Raw genomic sequence first — 17881 nt, 5'->3', positions numbered from 1 at the left:
ACAACTCCACGTTGGACCACATATGGGTACGCAATAGTCTCAGTAGTCGACACACAGGAGGCACAAACTATGTTCATTGGTCTGACCACTCATTGGTATACACCATCATCCCCAACACATGAACATATTGATTTCTTGTGCACCAACGACAAGAAAAAGTAGTCAAGCCTTGTAAACCAAGAGGTAACTTCAAGAAACCTAGGCAGGCCATATGAATCATAGTATTCGTCAAACTTGTGTCATTACGAATCACACGTACTGAAACCTTAATGAGACAAAGAAAACATCTCTGATAAAAGATCCTCATTGCACATCCAATGCTATCCTATTTGCTTACATGTGGAGGATCTGAATTCTTGTTCTATTGCCATTTACATGGAAGCTGTGGATTGAGTCAAGAACCTGTGTGGATTATCACGCAAAAGAAAGCTTTCGAAATCCATGCGTAGACGATTCCTCAATTCAGAGATGCAGCAGCAGGAAGCGAGCCTCCTTCTCCTATCCCATCTCTCTCAGTCGTGCCTTAGCATGGCTTTTGTCAAAACTAGCACGGCTCTCATCAGATCCAGCAGCACAAATCATCTGCTGCTGCGTTCCATCCGTAGTGTTTTGCATAAACCGTTTCTTGGGCGATCTTGCCCAGCCTGTGCTTCGCAGCTTTTCTGCATCACAAGAGTTTGTAGATGGAGTAGACTCGCTGATGGCACTCCATTTTTGCTCTTACGCAATTACCTTCTTCGTCTTCATGCTTGCAGCTCTCTGCGTTCTACTAACTTGACCTTATCTTGAGTTGTCTCTGCTGGTTGACGGTATCTCGTTACGCATGGGCTCTCAACTGAGGTTTGCCCTCCACAGTCACGTCTTTGGTGCAAGGAATGATGGGGATGCTGTAACCAGGGGGTTGCCTCAGCTGATGGTGGGTAAAGACATTTATACGCTTCCGAAGGAACGCTTAAATGAACGGATTAAGACAAACGATTCCATGCATATGTATGTGAAGCGTGGCAACATGGTGGATGCTCGTAAGATGTTTGACAGCACGCCAATGCGAAATGTAGTCTCATGGAACATCATGATCTTGGGGTATGCCCAACAGGAAGAAAGTGAGCGGGCCTTGGAATTGTACGCACTGATGAAGGAAGAAGGTGTCCAGCCGGATGACCGCACCTTCGTTGGCATATTGAAAGCCTGCGCTGGCCTGGCAGCACGGGAAGAGGGGAAGCGAGTTGGCGGGAAATTTGTTATAATAAGGTGCTTGGCAAAAGGTAGAGCCATCCACTCCCAAGCAGTAAAGAGTGGCTTTGAGTCAGATCTATTCGTGGGAACCACTTTGGTAAATATGTACGTGAAATGTGGTTGCATGGTGGATGCATCGGATGTGTTCAACCACCTACCTCATCGCAATGTGGTTACATGGAACACCATGATCCTGGGGTATGCTGACCTGGAAGATAGTGCACGCTCTTTGCAGTTGTATGCACAGATGTACCAGGAAGGCGTCCAACTGGATACTCGAACTCTGGTCGGCACATTGAAAGCTTGCAGTAGCTTGGCAGCACTGGAAGAGGGGAAGCAAGGGGATGAGAAATTTGTGAAAACATTGTGTCTGGTGAGGGGAAGAGCCATCCACTCCCAAGGAGTAAAGGCTGCCTTGGAATCAGACGTGTTTGTGGGAACCGCCTTGGTAGACATGTATGTGAAATGCGGTAGCATGGATGATGCACGGTGTGTGTTTGACAAATTGCCTTATCGTAATGTGGTTACATGGACTGCCATGATCCTGGGGTATGCTCAGCAAGAAGACTGTCCACTGGCTTTGGAATTGTTTGGGAGGATGCATCTGGAAGGTATCCAACCAGATGCTCGAATCTTTGTTGGTGCGTTGAAATCTTGTAGTAGCCTAGCAGAAGTGGAAGAGGGGGAGCAAATCCATGAAAAATTGGAGAAAGTAAGGTGCCTAAAGAAAGGTAGAGCCATCCACTCCCAAATAGTAAGGGGTTGCTTTGAGTCAGATGTATTTGTTGGAACAATGTTGGTGGATGTATATGCAAAATGTGGGAGCATGGAGGATGCAAGGTGGGTCTTTGACATGTTGCCTCATCGTGATGAGGTTGCATGGAATACAATGATCCTGGGCTATGCTGAGCAAGAAGACAGTGCCCGGGCTTTGGAATTGTATGGTTGGATGCATCAGGACAGGGGTGTCCTACTGGATGCCCGAACCTTCATGAGTGCATTGAAGGCTTGCACTAGCTTGGCAGCGCTGGGAGAGGGCAAGCAAAGTGAGGGGAAATTTAAGAACAAAGAAATCCTGGCAAAGGGTAGAGCCATCCATGCCCAAGCAATAAAGAGTGGGTTTGAGTCAGATATATTTACAGGAACTGCCTTGGTGAATGTGTACATGAAATGTGGGAGCATGGAGGATGCATGCCGTGTGTTTGATGAAATGCCTTATCGTAATGTTGTCACATTAAATACCATGATTCTGGGATATGCTGAGGTTGAAGATGGTGCACAGGCTTTGAGGTGGTATGCATGGATGCAGCAGGAAGGTGTCCAACCGGATGCTCGAACCTTTGTTGGACTATTAAAGGCATGCAGTAGCCTTGCATCCCTGGAAGAGGGAAAGCAAGGAGAGGAGAATCTTGCAAAAACAGAAATTTTGGCGAAAGCTAGAGCCATCCACTCCCAGCTAGTCAAGAGTGTCTTTGAATCAGACGTATTTGTGGGAGCCACTTTGGTACATGTCTATGTGAGATGTGGGAGCATGCAGGATGCATGGTGTGTCTTTGAGGATTTGCCTCACCATGATGTGGTTACCTGGAACACCATGATTCTGGGGTATGCTGAGCAAGAAGAAAGTGAGGAGGCCTTCAGACTTTATTCACAAATGCAAGAGCAAGGTCCGTCACCGAATAGCAGCACCTTTATCGCCACCCTGAAGGCATGCGCCAACGCAGCAGCTTTGGAAATTGGAAAGGAACTGCATTGTCAAATTAGCAGGGCTGGTTTTGAGACAATTGCAATCGTAGCGACTGGCCTTATTGACATGTATGGTAAATGTGCGAGCATGATTGATGCTCACCACTTGTTTGATGCATTGCGCACAAGGGATGCTGTAACGTATTCTGTATTGCTTGCAGGATATTCCCGCCAGGGAGAAAGTGAGCTTGTGTTTCACTTGTTTGAGCAAATGAGGCAGGAAGGCATACAGCCATGTGAGTTCACATTTCTTACTGTTCTCACTGTATGCAGTCATGTCGGTCTAGTGCGCAAGGGCCATGAGTACTTTCAGGCCATGAGCAATCAGTATGGCATTATCCCCACCACTGAGCACTACTCCTGCATGGCCGATCTCCTTGGCCGTGCAGGCCAAGTAGATGAGGCTGTGGCGATGGTAGAGAACATGCCCGTCCAACCTGATATTGTTGTTTGGATGGCTGTGTTGGGTGCTTGTCACAAGTGGAAGAATTTAACGGCTGGACTGCATGCCTTCGAACACCTGGTGAGATTAGACGAAAAGCTTCCTGCAGCTTATATCTTGATGTCCAACTTATATGTGTGATGTTCACTTGTGGGAGGTCTGTGATGATGAGATCCAAGTATGAGGAAGAGTGCCTAGCATGTACAAAGTCTGGACAGACATGGTTTATTGATCTTGGTGTGTACATCTGTAGGGTGGGATTGGAGAAATCCTTAAAAGCAAAGATCTCTTTGCAAAGCTTTTCAAATTCAGGGACAAAGGAAGTGTGCCCAATTTACGTTGCATGTTGCATGAAGTGGTCATGAAGACTAAAATGCATGGTTTAGGCACACTGAGAAGCTCGTATTTGCTTGTGTTCTGTCAGTATGCCTCAGGAACACGACACCGTATGTTGGGTCAAATGGGTATCATTTTCTATAAAGGTCACTGCCATATACAAAAAAGAGCAAATCATTGCTGATGGGTTCAAATTATGGTCAGAGGAACCCCAAACATCTTGTTGTAGAATGCAAGGTAATGTTAACTAGAGTGATGCTCAAAAGCCACGAGCATATTATTATTATTATTTCTACCATATTTTATTAAATATGCTGCGTGCTTTTTTTTCGCTTTGAGACATCTGGATCTAGAATTCTATCTTGTTTAATAGGTGGAATCTTGCAGAGTATATAGAAGTGAACTCCTGTATGTACAAGGCATGATGGTACCCGAACCAGTTGCTATCAAGAAAGTCAGGCTGGATGATTTGGAAAAAGACTAAGGTATATACAGGAGAGCTGAATAAGCACTCAATGCCAAAGGTATGACATGCACTTTTTACTCATATATATACATACACAAGCAATAAACTATTGTCCAAATTTATATAGAAGGGGATCAAAGCTGCAGCTTGCTCACAATAATTTGTTTCTACTTCCAGTAGAGCAATGCCGTATCATATGCAAATTTTGTAAGCTTTTGTGCTTCGATTTGTATTTTTGAGGCTGACTAAATGTAATCACCTCGTTGCAGGTAGCTTTGGCTCTTATGAAGAGTATGTGGACTATTTTCTGTTAGCTACCTTCGGGAAATTCCTGAAGGCGTGCACCTCCCATTGGGCACCAATGGCACTCATTGGGATGCCATGGACGCTACTTGTGTTATGCGTGATGGAGCTAATAGCTTCCACCGCTTTGTGAGTAGTTTGTGTGTGTGAGTGTGCTCTCTCTCACACTATGTTCAGATGTCGTTGCACTGGGGATGTGTACTAGCAGAAAGAAAGGAATCTAAGAGACTGCCATATGGGCAGATCTAAGAGAAAAGGGAGGTCTGCCACTGTTGGAATGGTTACCTCCCCATCTGTAAGCCCCCATATGAGGAGAGCATGGGGGAGGTAGACCTGGAGATATTGGGGCTGTCACATGGGTAACACATGAGCTGCCATGTGGGTAGCTATCAAAGCAAAGGACAGGTGTATGGCTTGCAACAGGGCCCTGTGAAGGACACACTGACATTAGCAGGGTACAGCCCCATTGTACGGAGGTCAACTTGGAAAAGAAGAGATCTTGAATAAAAGATAGAGCTTGCTACCAAGCTAGAGGCAGAGCAAGACACGCATCTTAAGAGGGGGAAGTTGACATACACGTGGGTGGAGATAGAAGATTCTCCATGTCAGGCTCCTTGGCTACTGGTTGGTTTTGTTATCTCGATCTCTTTCTCTCAAAATATGCAAGTTCATGATTTTGTCTATGTATCCCAATGTATACTCTGTTGAGAGTTCACGCTCAACATCATGTGATCATGTGTGCATAGCACCATCATGTGATTATATGTGCATAGCACTAACCCAATAGAGTGCTATAAAGAAAAGGGTTAGATATCCTAACCCTAACTCTAAATGGGGTTGTATATATTCAAAATTTTCAACTAAATCTAGTGTACAGTTAGTCATTTGTGGTGTGCTCTCTAGCTGTGTCCTCTCTCCTCATCTCCACTCTTCTCCTCTCCCCTCTTCATATTTTGTCATGGTATCAGAGCTCCCTTGCCTTCCGCTAAGACATTGTGATCCTTGAGAGCGTGAGAGATTGAGAGATCAAAAGAGATCGAGTGTCGAGTGTTCTCATCTTTCATTCCGTTGATGAAAGAAAAATTCCGTTCAGTCCCGTTCGTTGAGTATTCATTCTTTGAAAGATCTTTGTTCTTTTCGTGAGCATTTGAGAGAGATCAAGTGAGAGTTTCTTATCTGTTCTTATCCATTTTGAGAGAGATTCATTTAGCTGAGTTTCATTTTCTAGTTGGAGAGAGAGAGAGCTTTAGTGGTACTTCGACCTACAACTACAAGCCAAGGCTACAACAAGCAAGGCTAACAAAGGCAACTCTATCTCTATAGCGTGACAAGATTGTGAGCTTTCTCTTCAACAAAGACCAACGCAAGCACACGGGCGGTAGTGCTCTCAACGATCCGCATGCATCGCTCTTCGATAGACTTTCAAGCCATCCAGTCTCCAAACGACAAAACTCACAACCATAGCCTCTTCTGCAGCAGCAAAGAGCAACGTCCTCTAAGACACCAACAAGATAGACATAAGCGGTGCTCAAAACCGTTACGTGATGTTGGTTATCCCAACTCCGTCTCCAATGGCGGCTCTTGCAGCGACGCTCCATCGCCTCGACTAAGACTGTAGAATGTAAACCAGCTCCTTAAATGACCTACGTCACCAACGCCTTCTTCAACGAGCTTATGCAAGCTCCATACAAGCTGATGGGTCTCCAAACGATAGACTCAGCACCTCCAAGTGAATCCAACATCGACTAAGCTCCTCACAGCTTCGACGCACCTTCAAATGATTCGCATGCTGCAACAGACAACGCTCCCGGCTCCCTACAACGTTCTATAAAAGAAGCTCCTCTGTTATCTACAAGCGCCTCTCCAATAGCTAGAGCCTTATGATGGCTCCAGCAGCATCAACACACAAAGCACCTAGCTCTATAGCACACAAGAGGCTACTACTCCAAAGCTTCCACGTGCTACCACGCTCTCAGCAGTCGCCTCCTACGTGCTTTCCTAGTGGCCAATTCTACCATATCCAGCGGCTCCTGCAGACGAGCTCACAGCGCACCCGCATCTCCAACAAGATCGCCTCTCTAGCAGCAAACGGCTCACCTCTCTGTAACATGACCTTTAGCTCTCCAACAAACAACCGTGACTCTCTACTCCAACCAACACCTTCACCTTCGAAGTTCCATAGAAAGAATCTCTCAGATTCCATAAGTATCTTGCAAGATTTCGTTGCTCAGAGATGAACACGTGGCAAGAACTCCATCCAAGGGTTATCCTCCTGGGTTGGTCACCAGGTTGACACGTGTCAATCCCTATCTACCACGTGGCCCTCTTATCTACCATGCCATCACTTATCCTTCCACGTCAGCAGGCTATCAGCCACATCATCTTTGCCACATAAGCAGTCCATGTCAACAGGCCACATCATCATTGCCACTTGTCATTGCCATGCCATCACTTGACCCTGGTCAACCTGACCTTGGGTTAGTGAACTTGACCTTGGGTTAGTCAACTTGACCATGGTTGGGTCAACGTGACCCTGGGTTAGGTCAATCATTGCCACCTCATCTCCCAAGTGGCACTGACCCTCTGCAAGCACACACAGTACTCCACAGGCACTTCATGTGAACATAGGTGCCACTTCACCACATGGCTCCACAGGCACAATCCTTGCTAGGCACAATCATTGCATGTGACCCCTTGATTGCCACATCATCATTGAGCACATTTGCACCCTTCGCCTAGATCAAGGCGTATCTCTTGATCCAAGAAGAATTTGAGGGTGCTCCAAAAAGAAAAATAGATCAATTTTTCATGCTCTACGCGTTCGTCACATTACGTGCACATTTCAACACAAGTATCACTAACTTTTGAGCCTCGCCCAACAAATCCACTTCCTACACGCACATCAGCCTCTACATTGATGCATCTGACCCAGCACATAAAAAGAACCAAAGAAAATAAATTATTTGCTGTTCTTTCATCGATCAATGGTTGGTATAGATCTAGATCAGAGTAGACTAGATCACCATAGAGGGGACACTTTGAATCTCCCCAAGTTACCAATCTAAGCCATGCCCGAAATTCCCGACTAGTTCCTACTCGGAGTCAATCCCTATGCTCACATATGGTTTCACATCATCACATGACCTGAAACCTTACGTTCATCAGTTGAGTGAGCAGACTTCAGAGTATTCAGAGGCATTGCAGATTGATCAGTGGGTAGCTAGCACATGATTTGATTTCACATACACATGCCATCATTTCATGGCTATTTCATGGCATTGTGCACATCATTTCAACCTTGTAAAGCCTCTTGGCTATTCCTGGCATCATTTGCCACATGCCTTGTAATTGAGATTAGATTATATATATTGCAGTTCTACCTTCACCAATAGTTCAGATTTCACTTGCCACAGTCAGTGTTTTGTAGTTGATTCAGACAGTGATTTTCATGACACTTTGAGTCCATTTCTTGCACCATGTCTACAACTAGCAACCTCAATTTAGAGGCATTTACTAAGCTAGACAACTCCAATTACGGCACATGGAAATATCGACTGGAGACCATTCTTGTACTTCAGGACAAATGGGAGTATGTTGATGAATCTACACTTAGAGCATTGGACGATCCAACCAGCAGTAGCTCTACTCAACCTATTGTCGTGGGATCTACAACGGGGTCTCCAACTACACCAATAGTTTTCGCACTTGTAGTAGATCCTGCCATTGCCCGAGCTTAGGTAGAATGGGATACGAAAGATAAGTACACATATCATCATCTAATCAATTAGAGTGTGTAAGATGTCATGCTAGGACAGCTCAATACCATCAAGACATCAAAAGAAGCATGGGACATGTTCACAACTCTCTACGAGTCAAAGAACACTTCCAAGATTCTCACACCGAGAAACCAGATCAACCAGAGTTTTCGCAACAATAGTGAAACCGGTCATGCATACGTACTCAGGATCAAAGACTACAACAATCAACTCGCAACAGCAAGAGAGACTATGAATGTAGCAAAAATGGTCCAAGTTATCTTGAATGGACTAGGAGAGGGATACAAGAATCTAGTCCAGAGTATTGCCATTCAACGGAAAATTGTGACATTGGAAGAACTTCATTCAATCTTACTTGGTGAAGAACTCAGGACTCGAGCCATTCATGCAGGCAAAGGTCATTCTAATGATCATGAATTCATAGCTTCAGACAGAAGTAGAGGCAGAGGCAGATCATTCCAGAGAAGTGGTCATCACCAGCAACAGAGTCATCAGCAAAGACTGAATTAGCATCAGCATCATTCTCAGAAACATCAGCATCAGCAAAGAGAAAATCATTCCAATCGAGAAAGATTCTAAGGACAAGGGAATGCATCCACCAACATGTCAAACATCTAGTGCAACTACTATCATAAGTTTGGACACTATGAAAGAGATTGCCGCAAGAAACAGTACGACCAAGGCGGTCAGTCCAGTAGCAATCGAGGGAATTTCCACGGTAGAGAAAATCATCATGGTGGACATTCTAGTCACAATCATTTTGCAAATGAACATGGAAATATGTTTCTTGTAAACGAGGAAATGCAGCAAACTAATACAGTGTACCTAGACATGGATTGCAATCCAAAAGAGGATTTCAACTATCAAGACGACCAAGCAAATCAAGATCCTTGGTACACCAATAGCGGTGCATCATCTCACATGACAAATCATCAAGAATGGTTCACAGAGATGAAACCATTAGAAGGTCAAAAGAATGTCCACTACACAGATAATACACCAAATCCAGTTCAAGGGACAGGTGTTATCCCTATGAACAATTTCACTGGTACGAAAGGATTGGTGAAAGATGTACTCTACGTTCCAGAGCTCAACAAGAACCTTTTGTCAGTAGGTCAAATGATGGAACACAATCTTTGATGGAGATGAATGCACTATCAGAGACAAATCCAAAAGGTGTCAGCTAGTAGGAAAAGTCTCATCAAGAAAGGACGCTTGTACAGAATGCTAGCTACAGTACCAAATAAGCATGCCATGTCAGATCAGCTGCAACAGATGCCATTATCCACAAAATGGCATAAGAGATATGGTGATGCCAATTTCAAGAGCTCGTTAGATCTCATAAATTAGAATATGGCAATCGGGATTCCAAAGCTACAGTTTCTTGGAAAAGTTTGCGAAGCATGCATGCTGCGTTGGAAAAGAAAAGCGAACCAACTTTGGAGGAAGCACCTCTCGAGCACGAGGTATTCTTGATTTGATACATACAGATGTATGGGGTTATGCCCAGACCTGCAGCATCAATGGTTCACTTTACTAGTTGACTTTCATTGACGACTATAGCAGATATTGTTGGGTCTACTTTCTGAAAGAGAAATCTAAAGTGTTTTCCAAATTTCAAGAATTCAAAGCCATGGTATAGAACCAGATAGGAAGAAAGATCAAAGTCATGAGATCAGATAGAGGAGGTGAATACATGTCTTCAACATTTATGAACTTTTGTAGAAGTCATGGCATTCGAAGACAATTCATATGTGTAGATACTCCTCAGTAGAATGCAAGAGCTAAAAGGAAGAATGGTACTTTAGCAGACAGTGCTAGAGAAATGCTTAGTGAGAAGCATCTTCCAAATCAGTATTGGGCAGAAGCAATAGCCACTGCAAACTACTTGCTTAATCGGCTTCCTACTGAACCGATATAGGGTATGACACCTTATGAAGCATTCACTGGAGACAAGCCACACATTGGGCATCTCCCCATATTTGGTTGCATGGCATATTCCCACATACATGATGATCATTGCAGGAGATTGGATGCGAAGTCACGCAAATGCATCATGGTTGGCTATAGTGAAGAAAGCAAAGCATACAAGTTGTATGATCCCATCAATTGCGAGGTCATTATCTCTAGAGATGTAATCTTTGATGGGGAATCAGAATGGAAAACCCCAACACAGGAGATAGACACACCAATTTCACAGTCATCTACAAAAATGGTTGATGAAGAAGGGTAAGAATTGCCAGCAACACCCCAAGTAGCGCTATAGCAACTCATATGGTCTACTAGGGAAAGCAGACCTCCAGCAAGATTGACATATGCTTAGAAAGGCAAAGCAATTCAAGTTGAAACCACCAACTATGCTCTTATAACTACCATCATGGCTACAGAAGAGCCAATGTACTTCAAAGATGTAGTAGACAAGTCAGAATGGCAAACTGCTATGAATGAAGAAATGGATGCTTTGTATAAGAATAATACTTGGGAATTATGCGACCTTCCACCAGTAAAGAAGGCCACAGCAAACAAATGGGTATACAAAGTGAAAAGCATATACAATCCAGATGGAAGTATTCAAAGATACAAAGCGAGACTAGTTGCAAAAGGATTTGCATAGTAATATGGTCAAGATTATGATGAGACTTATGCTCCAATAGCAAAGATGGATTCCATATGGTTCTTGATATCACTGGCAACACTCAGCAGATGGATTGTGTGTCAGCTCGATGTCAAGAATGCATTTCTCGATGGTTACCTAGACGAGGAAGTCTACATGCAACAACCAGTAGGTTATGTTGAACCAGGAAAGGAGAATAAGGTTTGCCATCTTAAGAGAAGTCTCTATGGCTTAAAGCAAGCACCCAGAAGTTGGTACTATAGAATCGACAAGTATTTTATTGATCTGGGATATATGAAGTCCAATGCAAATCATACTCTCTACTACAAAGTTCAAGGGGAAGACATCACTATTGCACTTTTGTATGTAGACAATCTGATTGTGACCGGAAGCAAGGATAGCTTCATTAGAAAGCTAAAACAAGACTTATCTATAGAGTTCGACATGAAAGATCTTGGACTTATCCACTATTGTCTTGGAATTCAGTTCTAGAGAGATTCAGACATCACTTTCATGAGTCAGCTCAAGTATGTTGACAATCTCTTGAAGAAGTTTCATATGTTTGCAAGATTGTAGCCACTCCCATAGAACATAGTTTGAAACTTACAAAAGATTCAAAAAATCCTACAGTCAATGACAGGTACTACAGGCAACTCATCGGATCTCTTATATATCTGACTATCACACGACTAGATATTTGTTATGCAGTAAGCTCACTAGCACAGTTTATGGCAAATCCAAAATAGTCTCACCAGAATGCAGCCAAAAGAGTCTTGAGATACATCAGAGATACAAGATAGTTAGGGATAGAATACAGAGGAAGTCATCCATGGTTGCATGGATACTATGACAGTGACTATGCCAGAGATCATGAGACCAGGAGATCCACACAAGGATATGCATTCTTCCTTGGTCAAGGTGCTATATCATGGTTTTCAAACAAACAACCAATTGTTTCTTTGTCTTCGACTGAAGTAGAATATAGGTCACTCACTACAGGTGCATGTGAGGCTATACGGCTCAGAAGACTATTGTCAGAAACAGATTACTTTGACGAGTAAAAGCCAACAACAATATACTGTGATAATCAATCAGCTCAAGCATTGGCCAAGAATCCAGTATATCACTCTAGGACAAAGCACATTGATATCAGAGAGCAATTCATAAGAGAAAGAGTGTTACTTGGTGACATCACACTACAGCATTGTGATAGCAAAGAGAATGTTGCATACATTTTTACCAAACCACTCGGTAAAGAACTTTTCGAGAAATACTGACTAGGTCTTGGTTTGACGTAGAGAAGGACATTCCCATGAAAAAAGTGTGATGGAATGTAATGTTCAGTCCTTCTTTGATTCCCCAGAATCATCATCTTGAGGGAAGGCCTACTTCATGATGTTGATCTTAAAGGATGGTGTTGAGAAGTTCGCGCGCTCAACATCATGTGATCATGTGTGCATAGCACCATCATGTGATCATATGTGCATAGCACTAACCCAATAGAGTGCTATAAAGGAAAGGGTTAGATGCCCTAATCCTAACCCTAAATGGGTTTGTATATATTCTACATTTTCAACTAAATCTAGTTAGTCATTTGTGGTGTGCTCTCTAGCTGTGCCCTCTCTCTGCATCTGCTCTCTTCTTCTCTCCCCTCTTCATATTTTGTCACACTCCAGTTGTGAACATCTACTCACGTTCCTTCTCCTCCATATTTCAGTTCTTCTAGGGGTTGGTACCAAACTTCATCTAGCTGGTGATGGAGCTGGAGGTGCTTTTGATGTGGGTCATGGAGTTTGGTGTGTAGAACTTCTATTTGTTGTTGCTGAGCGCCATGAGCCCTCTTAGCATTAGTCAAGTATTCCTCGAGAATTTCTTCAAGATCTACACATTTTCTTTCCAGTCCATCATTGCAAGCCTTTTTTGCAACCAGCTCACTTTCCAGGGACATGAGTTGCTCCCTGAATAATAGGGTTGCTGTGCGGTCGTTTCTTGATCTTCCTTGCAATGTCATTCCCACTGCCTGGAGAGTGACGTCCTTATGCGGTTTGATCATTAGATCCTGTATGAACTGGCCGACCTTGGATGGCGTAAGGCAAGGTTTGAAGGCAGGTTTCTTAGCATCTATTATAAATATTGAGGGACATCTATGTACTCTAGACCAAGAAGTCCATGAACCTATCTTCCATTAAGTTTACCTTCTTTGGTGCCTTCTCTCTAAGTTCTTTATATTTATTGGGAGAGCTATAGGCTGGAGATGCACAATGGCCTAAAGCCTCTTATATCTATCCAATTTGCACTAGAGGAAGAAGCCTATTGTGGCATTGGAGCGTTGGACTGAAAGCTCAATAGCAACAACTCCATCTATTTGGAAATATCAAGGAGCATGCTTCGAGTGCTTGGGCTAGTAGGGTCGTCAAAGGAAAAGAGCATGTTATTGTAAAGTTGATCACATCGAGTGACCAGATGCAAAACACACTAGAAATAAATACATTTTGGGAGCCACGGATTATTGCACTAAGTGGTGGATAGAGGCACAAGCCAACAGGATAATTCATCTCATAGCATAACAAAGTTCTTGTACCATAACATCATAATATAGTTTGGATGTCCAATAGAGCTAGTATTGGATCAAGGAGGACACTTTCTAAATAGAACCATAAAAAAATAGACAAAAGTACATATGATTGTTCACAAAATAGCATCAACTTACCATCCACAAGTAGTCGGGCAAGAGGAAAGTTCCAATAAAATCAAGAAGCAGATTTTGAAATTGACAGTTTTGGAAAACAAAATAGACTGGGACACAAATCTAGATTCAACATTGTGGGCATTCCGAAGAGCATTTAAGATTAGCATGGGAATGACGCCCTTCAAGTTATTTTATAAAGTTGAGGTGGTAGTGCCCATGGAATTCATGACCACTAGCCTATGGGTTTCAGATAAAAAGCTGAGTCCGTAGGAGTTAGTGGATTTTTGACGACAACAGTTCAATCAATTGGAAGAAGAGTGACTAGAAGATCGACACATAGCACAAGTCATCCCATATCACAAAAGTCTTAGTGACAGAAACATAAAATTCAAATTGTTTAAGGAAGGAGATTGGGTACTCATGTTTGATACAAAATTGGGGAAATTCCTAGGAAAATTAAAATTGAGATACGATGGACCATTCAGAATTTTGAAGGACTTAGGCCAGAGAACATTTTGACTGGCTGATATGCATGGTAATATATGATTGAAATTGCTCAATGGTTTCCTACTAAAGTCATTTGTCGGTCCAAGGAAAAAGTATTTGGACCATTTTGTCAGAGTTTGGACATTCGGCGATTTAACGGTTGGGCACATTGTGCCTTTAAAAGGAGGAATCATGCAAGGGAGTGGTGATTGTGACACTTTCCTCTAGATTTGCTTCAATCGATTCATGGGGAAAGTCTTACTCCACCCACATCTCATTACACAGGTTTTGGTGTTGCAGCACATGCAAAAATTGGCAATTCAATTCCTTCACAAGAGTCATTATAGCTTTCCAATCGTCCTTCGCTTGCTTTACCCTACAAAGAATTGTCCATCTTATTCCCATCGATTTGTTAGCATGTGGACTACACTTAAAAGCATTATGGAAGAGCACACAGAAGGAGAAGGTGCCATTGCGATGGTCACTTTAGACTCAAGTAAGTGCCAACGTCAAAGAAAAGGCAGTGGAATCTCCTCGACTGCAGCAAAGAAAAGGTCAGTAGTAGCAGAGTATCCAACTTGTGATTTTTGATATTTTAAGCATGATTTAGATAGTACCAGTCCCCACAACATGCATGGTTGAGCAAGATGGGATCACATAAATACTATCACTTGCCTTGGTGGCAATGGGCCATGAACATGGAGGCATAGAGGTCATTGAATCACCTCTAGGAAACAACAAGTGTGCTGGCACCGAAGATTCCAGTCATGATAGAGTTAGTTGCATACGTGTCCAAGCTACCGATAATTCCAAATGTGCCCACTAAAGCTCCCATTAGATACCCCGACAAAGTGATGGTGTAGGAATTCAGGGATTAGGTGCACTCAAAGGGGTATTTTTATGTGAGGAATGCACTCAAAGGCTAGAGAAGAGATCAATGCAAGTGGTTCCTAGAGAGAGTCATGCTTCTAAAACTAAGTATGACTATATTTCAAAGGATAATTATTATTGGATGCATTTTTCCAAATTGGGCAATCAAGTTAACTAGGCAACAGTCATGCATGAGAGAATTATGGGGGAGATCATCAGAAATGATAAGAGGAGAAGTACAATGCACAAAAAACTTCGGTCTGTTTTAATGCTCTTTTCATTCAGATTTTGGATGCATCACGTCCCCACCAATGTTTACCTTTCTCTGATGAAGAAAACAAGGGAGAAGACAAATGCATCATGAAGGAATACCCTTGACAAGAAACAATGACTCTAGAAGGAGGTAGGGTATGCTCCAACAGATACAGAGGCAAGGTATGCTCCAACAGATATAGAAGCAGTAGTGGAGGCAAAGAAACACTTACAAGAATTGTTAGAGGTTGCACAACAAGAGGGTAAAGTGTATTTTTCCAAGCAAGCCAAGTTGAAAATTAGGTATAAAGCCACAAATAGAACACCCTGCAACTGAATGAACAAGCATCAAAGAAGGCAGTGAAGCAAGAAGCAGAGGAAAGAATGCTAGAACAATCAGCATAGGAAAACCAAGAGGACAAGGTACCAGGAACATAGGAGGGGGTACCACTGGTGGAGGATATGCACACAAACCCATTGAAACCATATAGTCCTACATAGCAATCACCACCAATATGAGAGAATGTAAATAACTAGGAGCAGATCCCTAAAGAGAAAGACAAAGGTCAAATTACATTTGTGGATGCTGATGAGGCAATTGCCTTGTTATAGAGATTCTAGATGCAGTAGAGAGAACAATATAGGGGAATGGAAAAAGTGTATACAAAATGGTAGTAGTTGAAGGAAGACAATGACATTTTGATTGAACAAAACCAATGTCTGAAGTAGGATATGTAATATAAAGTGGAGGAGCAAAAGTTGCTAGTATAGCAACATGAGAAAGAGAAAATTGAGTTGTAGTAGGCTGTAGAGCACCTAAAATTAAATTAGTGGAAAACCCCAGTAGATTTAAGAATCACTCAAAAATGGCCTATTCAAATTCAGCAAGGTTTATTAATGGAAATGGGTAATTTGACTGAGGAACATAGTAAAATACTATCTAAAACTATTTTGTTGAAGGAAAAGGTAGCTGCCTTAGCCCCACTTGAAGAGCAGCTGAAGGCAATGCAAGATGAAGAAGAGTTAGAAATTCCTAGAACTTTCATGCATGTAGTATCATTATCTAAGATGCAAGATAAGCTGACAGAGTCTCAGGTAAGCAATCGACTTTTACATCTGCAAACACAACCAATACAACACTGGGATCAACATACATAGAACCTATCTAAATTATTATTGAATTGGGAAGATTAGGAGCTGAAAAAGGAAATTTATACACTTAAGACCAAGATGGCTAGAGCAAAAGATTCAAAACAGACATGCTCTTTACTCTAGGAAGGATTCGATCAACAAATAAGGGAGGAACCCAAAGCCTCCTTGGCCCAATTTTTATCACCTGTCAAATCTTTTCTAGCATTTTCTTCAATTGAGCTAACAGTCATAGTAACTCCAGTGAAACTAGCTCAAGGAGCAGAATGTCTCACAACTACTGAAGAACCCTTGACCTTAGTAATGGAAAAAATATCCAAAAAATCAAACATTGTGATAGAGATACAGGATGTTCAAGATGATGACACAGAATTCACACTTATAGAAATAAATAAATCCTTGGATCTTTTAGTTCAAAAACATACAACTATTACCAATAATGACCTGGTTCTGGATGATGGACACCCCATTAACACAACCTAGGTACCAGCCCTCAAATTGGTTGACTATGTAGATTTTTATTTAAAAGGAGAAGATACCAATTTGGTTAACGCACTCTCACCACAAAAAGATATGAAGTTAGTGCACTCTGCCAAAGAAACCACTAGCCTTTGAATAATTTCTCAATTTCATTTCCTACAAGTAGTTTAATTCTGTAAGATAGTTTTTCAGTTTGTGCATAGTTTACAATAATGGTGTGATAGATACAGATGTTTAGATTTTTAAAACACAATATTGTAAATTTTGGTTTCTTCTTAGGTAGTGGATGATCAATAGTGTATGGGATCTACAAGCACCTTGGTACTGCACCAAGCTATGTTAGCAGATAACCACATAATTTCTATCTAATGGGATGTTTACATTAGAAACGTAAGTACATGACTTTCCAAAGAATAAAAATATGAAGCTTTGAGGTGGGTTTAGGTCTAGGAATTTAGTCCAAATTCCTATGCACTTGGTGTACCAAGTGTTAAAGGGTCAACTAATCAACCCAAAGCTAGTATTGGGATGGTTAAGTGTTTCGATAGTTAGAAGTTGAAACCATATATACAACTACCCAGTTTGGTAATAGAGAGAGTGTGTGAGCCAGAGGAGGAGAGCATGAGAAGAGAACACATAATACCTGTTCTTGTAATGATCTATTCTATTGGAAAATAAAGACTTGGATCTCTGACTCTCTTATATTATGTACATTGTTCATCTATTTTTGCTTCGATGCAATGTCTTGTGTGTTCTCTTTTAAATATGAAATGAGAGACAATAAGATGCATTTTTTTCATAATTGAGAGATTTTAGACATTTTGCAAACACCAGCATTCCATTTCAACAATGTGTTAGTAGTCTTAGCAATCTATTTACACAAAATCACTGGAGTCTTATATTCCATCAACACCTACTATGAACGAATTCTTGTGAGTTTCTTCTTACATCAAACTAATTACCTGACTGCTTAGTTTTGTTGTTGTTATTGCTAATGGTTTAGCAGATGCAGTCATATGTCAAGTCATAGTTATTG

General features: G+C 42.0%; 1 protein-coding gene across 2 annotated transcripts; it reads left to right on the top strand.

Moving 5' to 3' along the window:
- Positions 1 to 347: 347 nt before the first annotated feature.
- On the top strand, positions 348 to 4644 carry LOC147894148 (pentatricopeptide repeat-containing protein At2g33680-like). 2 transcript variants are annotated; one of them, XM_087385438.1, is made up of 4 exons: positions 348 to 3449; positions 3516 to 3997; positions 4148 to 4284; positions 4496 to 4644. In XM_087385438.1, exons 1-2 carry the CDS (start codon positions 824 to 826, stop codon positions 3563 to 3565), a joined length of 2676 nt encoding a protein of 891 aa, XP_087241564.1. In that variant the 5' UTR covers positions 348 to 823; the 3' UTR covers positions 3566 to 3997; positions 4148 to 4284; positions 4496 to 4644. The 2 variants fall into 2 exon arrangements, with proteins under 2 accessions (XP_087241564.1, XP_087241563.1); XM_087385437.1 differs by having other exon boundaries at positions 348 to 3997.
- The last annotated feature ends 13237 nt before the right edge of the window (positions 4645 to 17881 follow it).

The sequence above is a fragment of the Dipteris shenzhenensis genome, chromosome 14 (assembly GCF_047967505.1).
Source record: "Dipteris shenzhenensis isolate YYH24624 ecotype China chromosome 14, Dip_SZ_1.0, whole genome shotgun sequence".
NCBI lineage: Eukaryota > Viridiplantae > Streptophyta > Polypodiopsida > Gleicheniales > Dipteridaceae > Dipteris > Dipteris shenzhenensis.
Note: the sequence above shows the minus strand (reverse complement) of the source record. Positions and strands in the feature narration are given on the sequence as shown.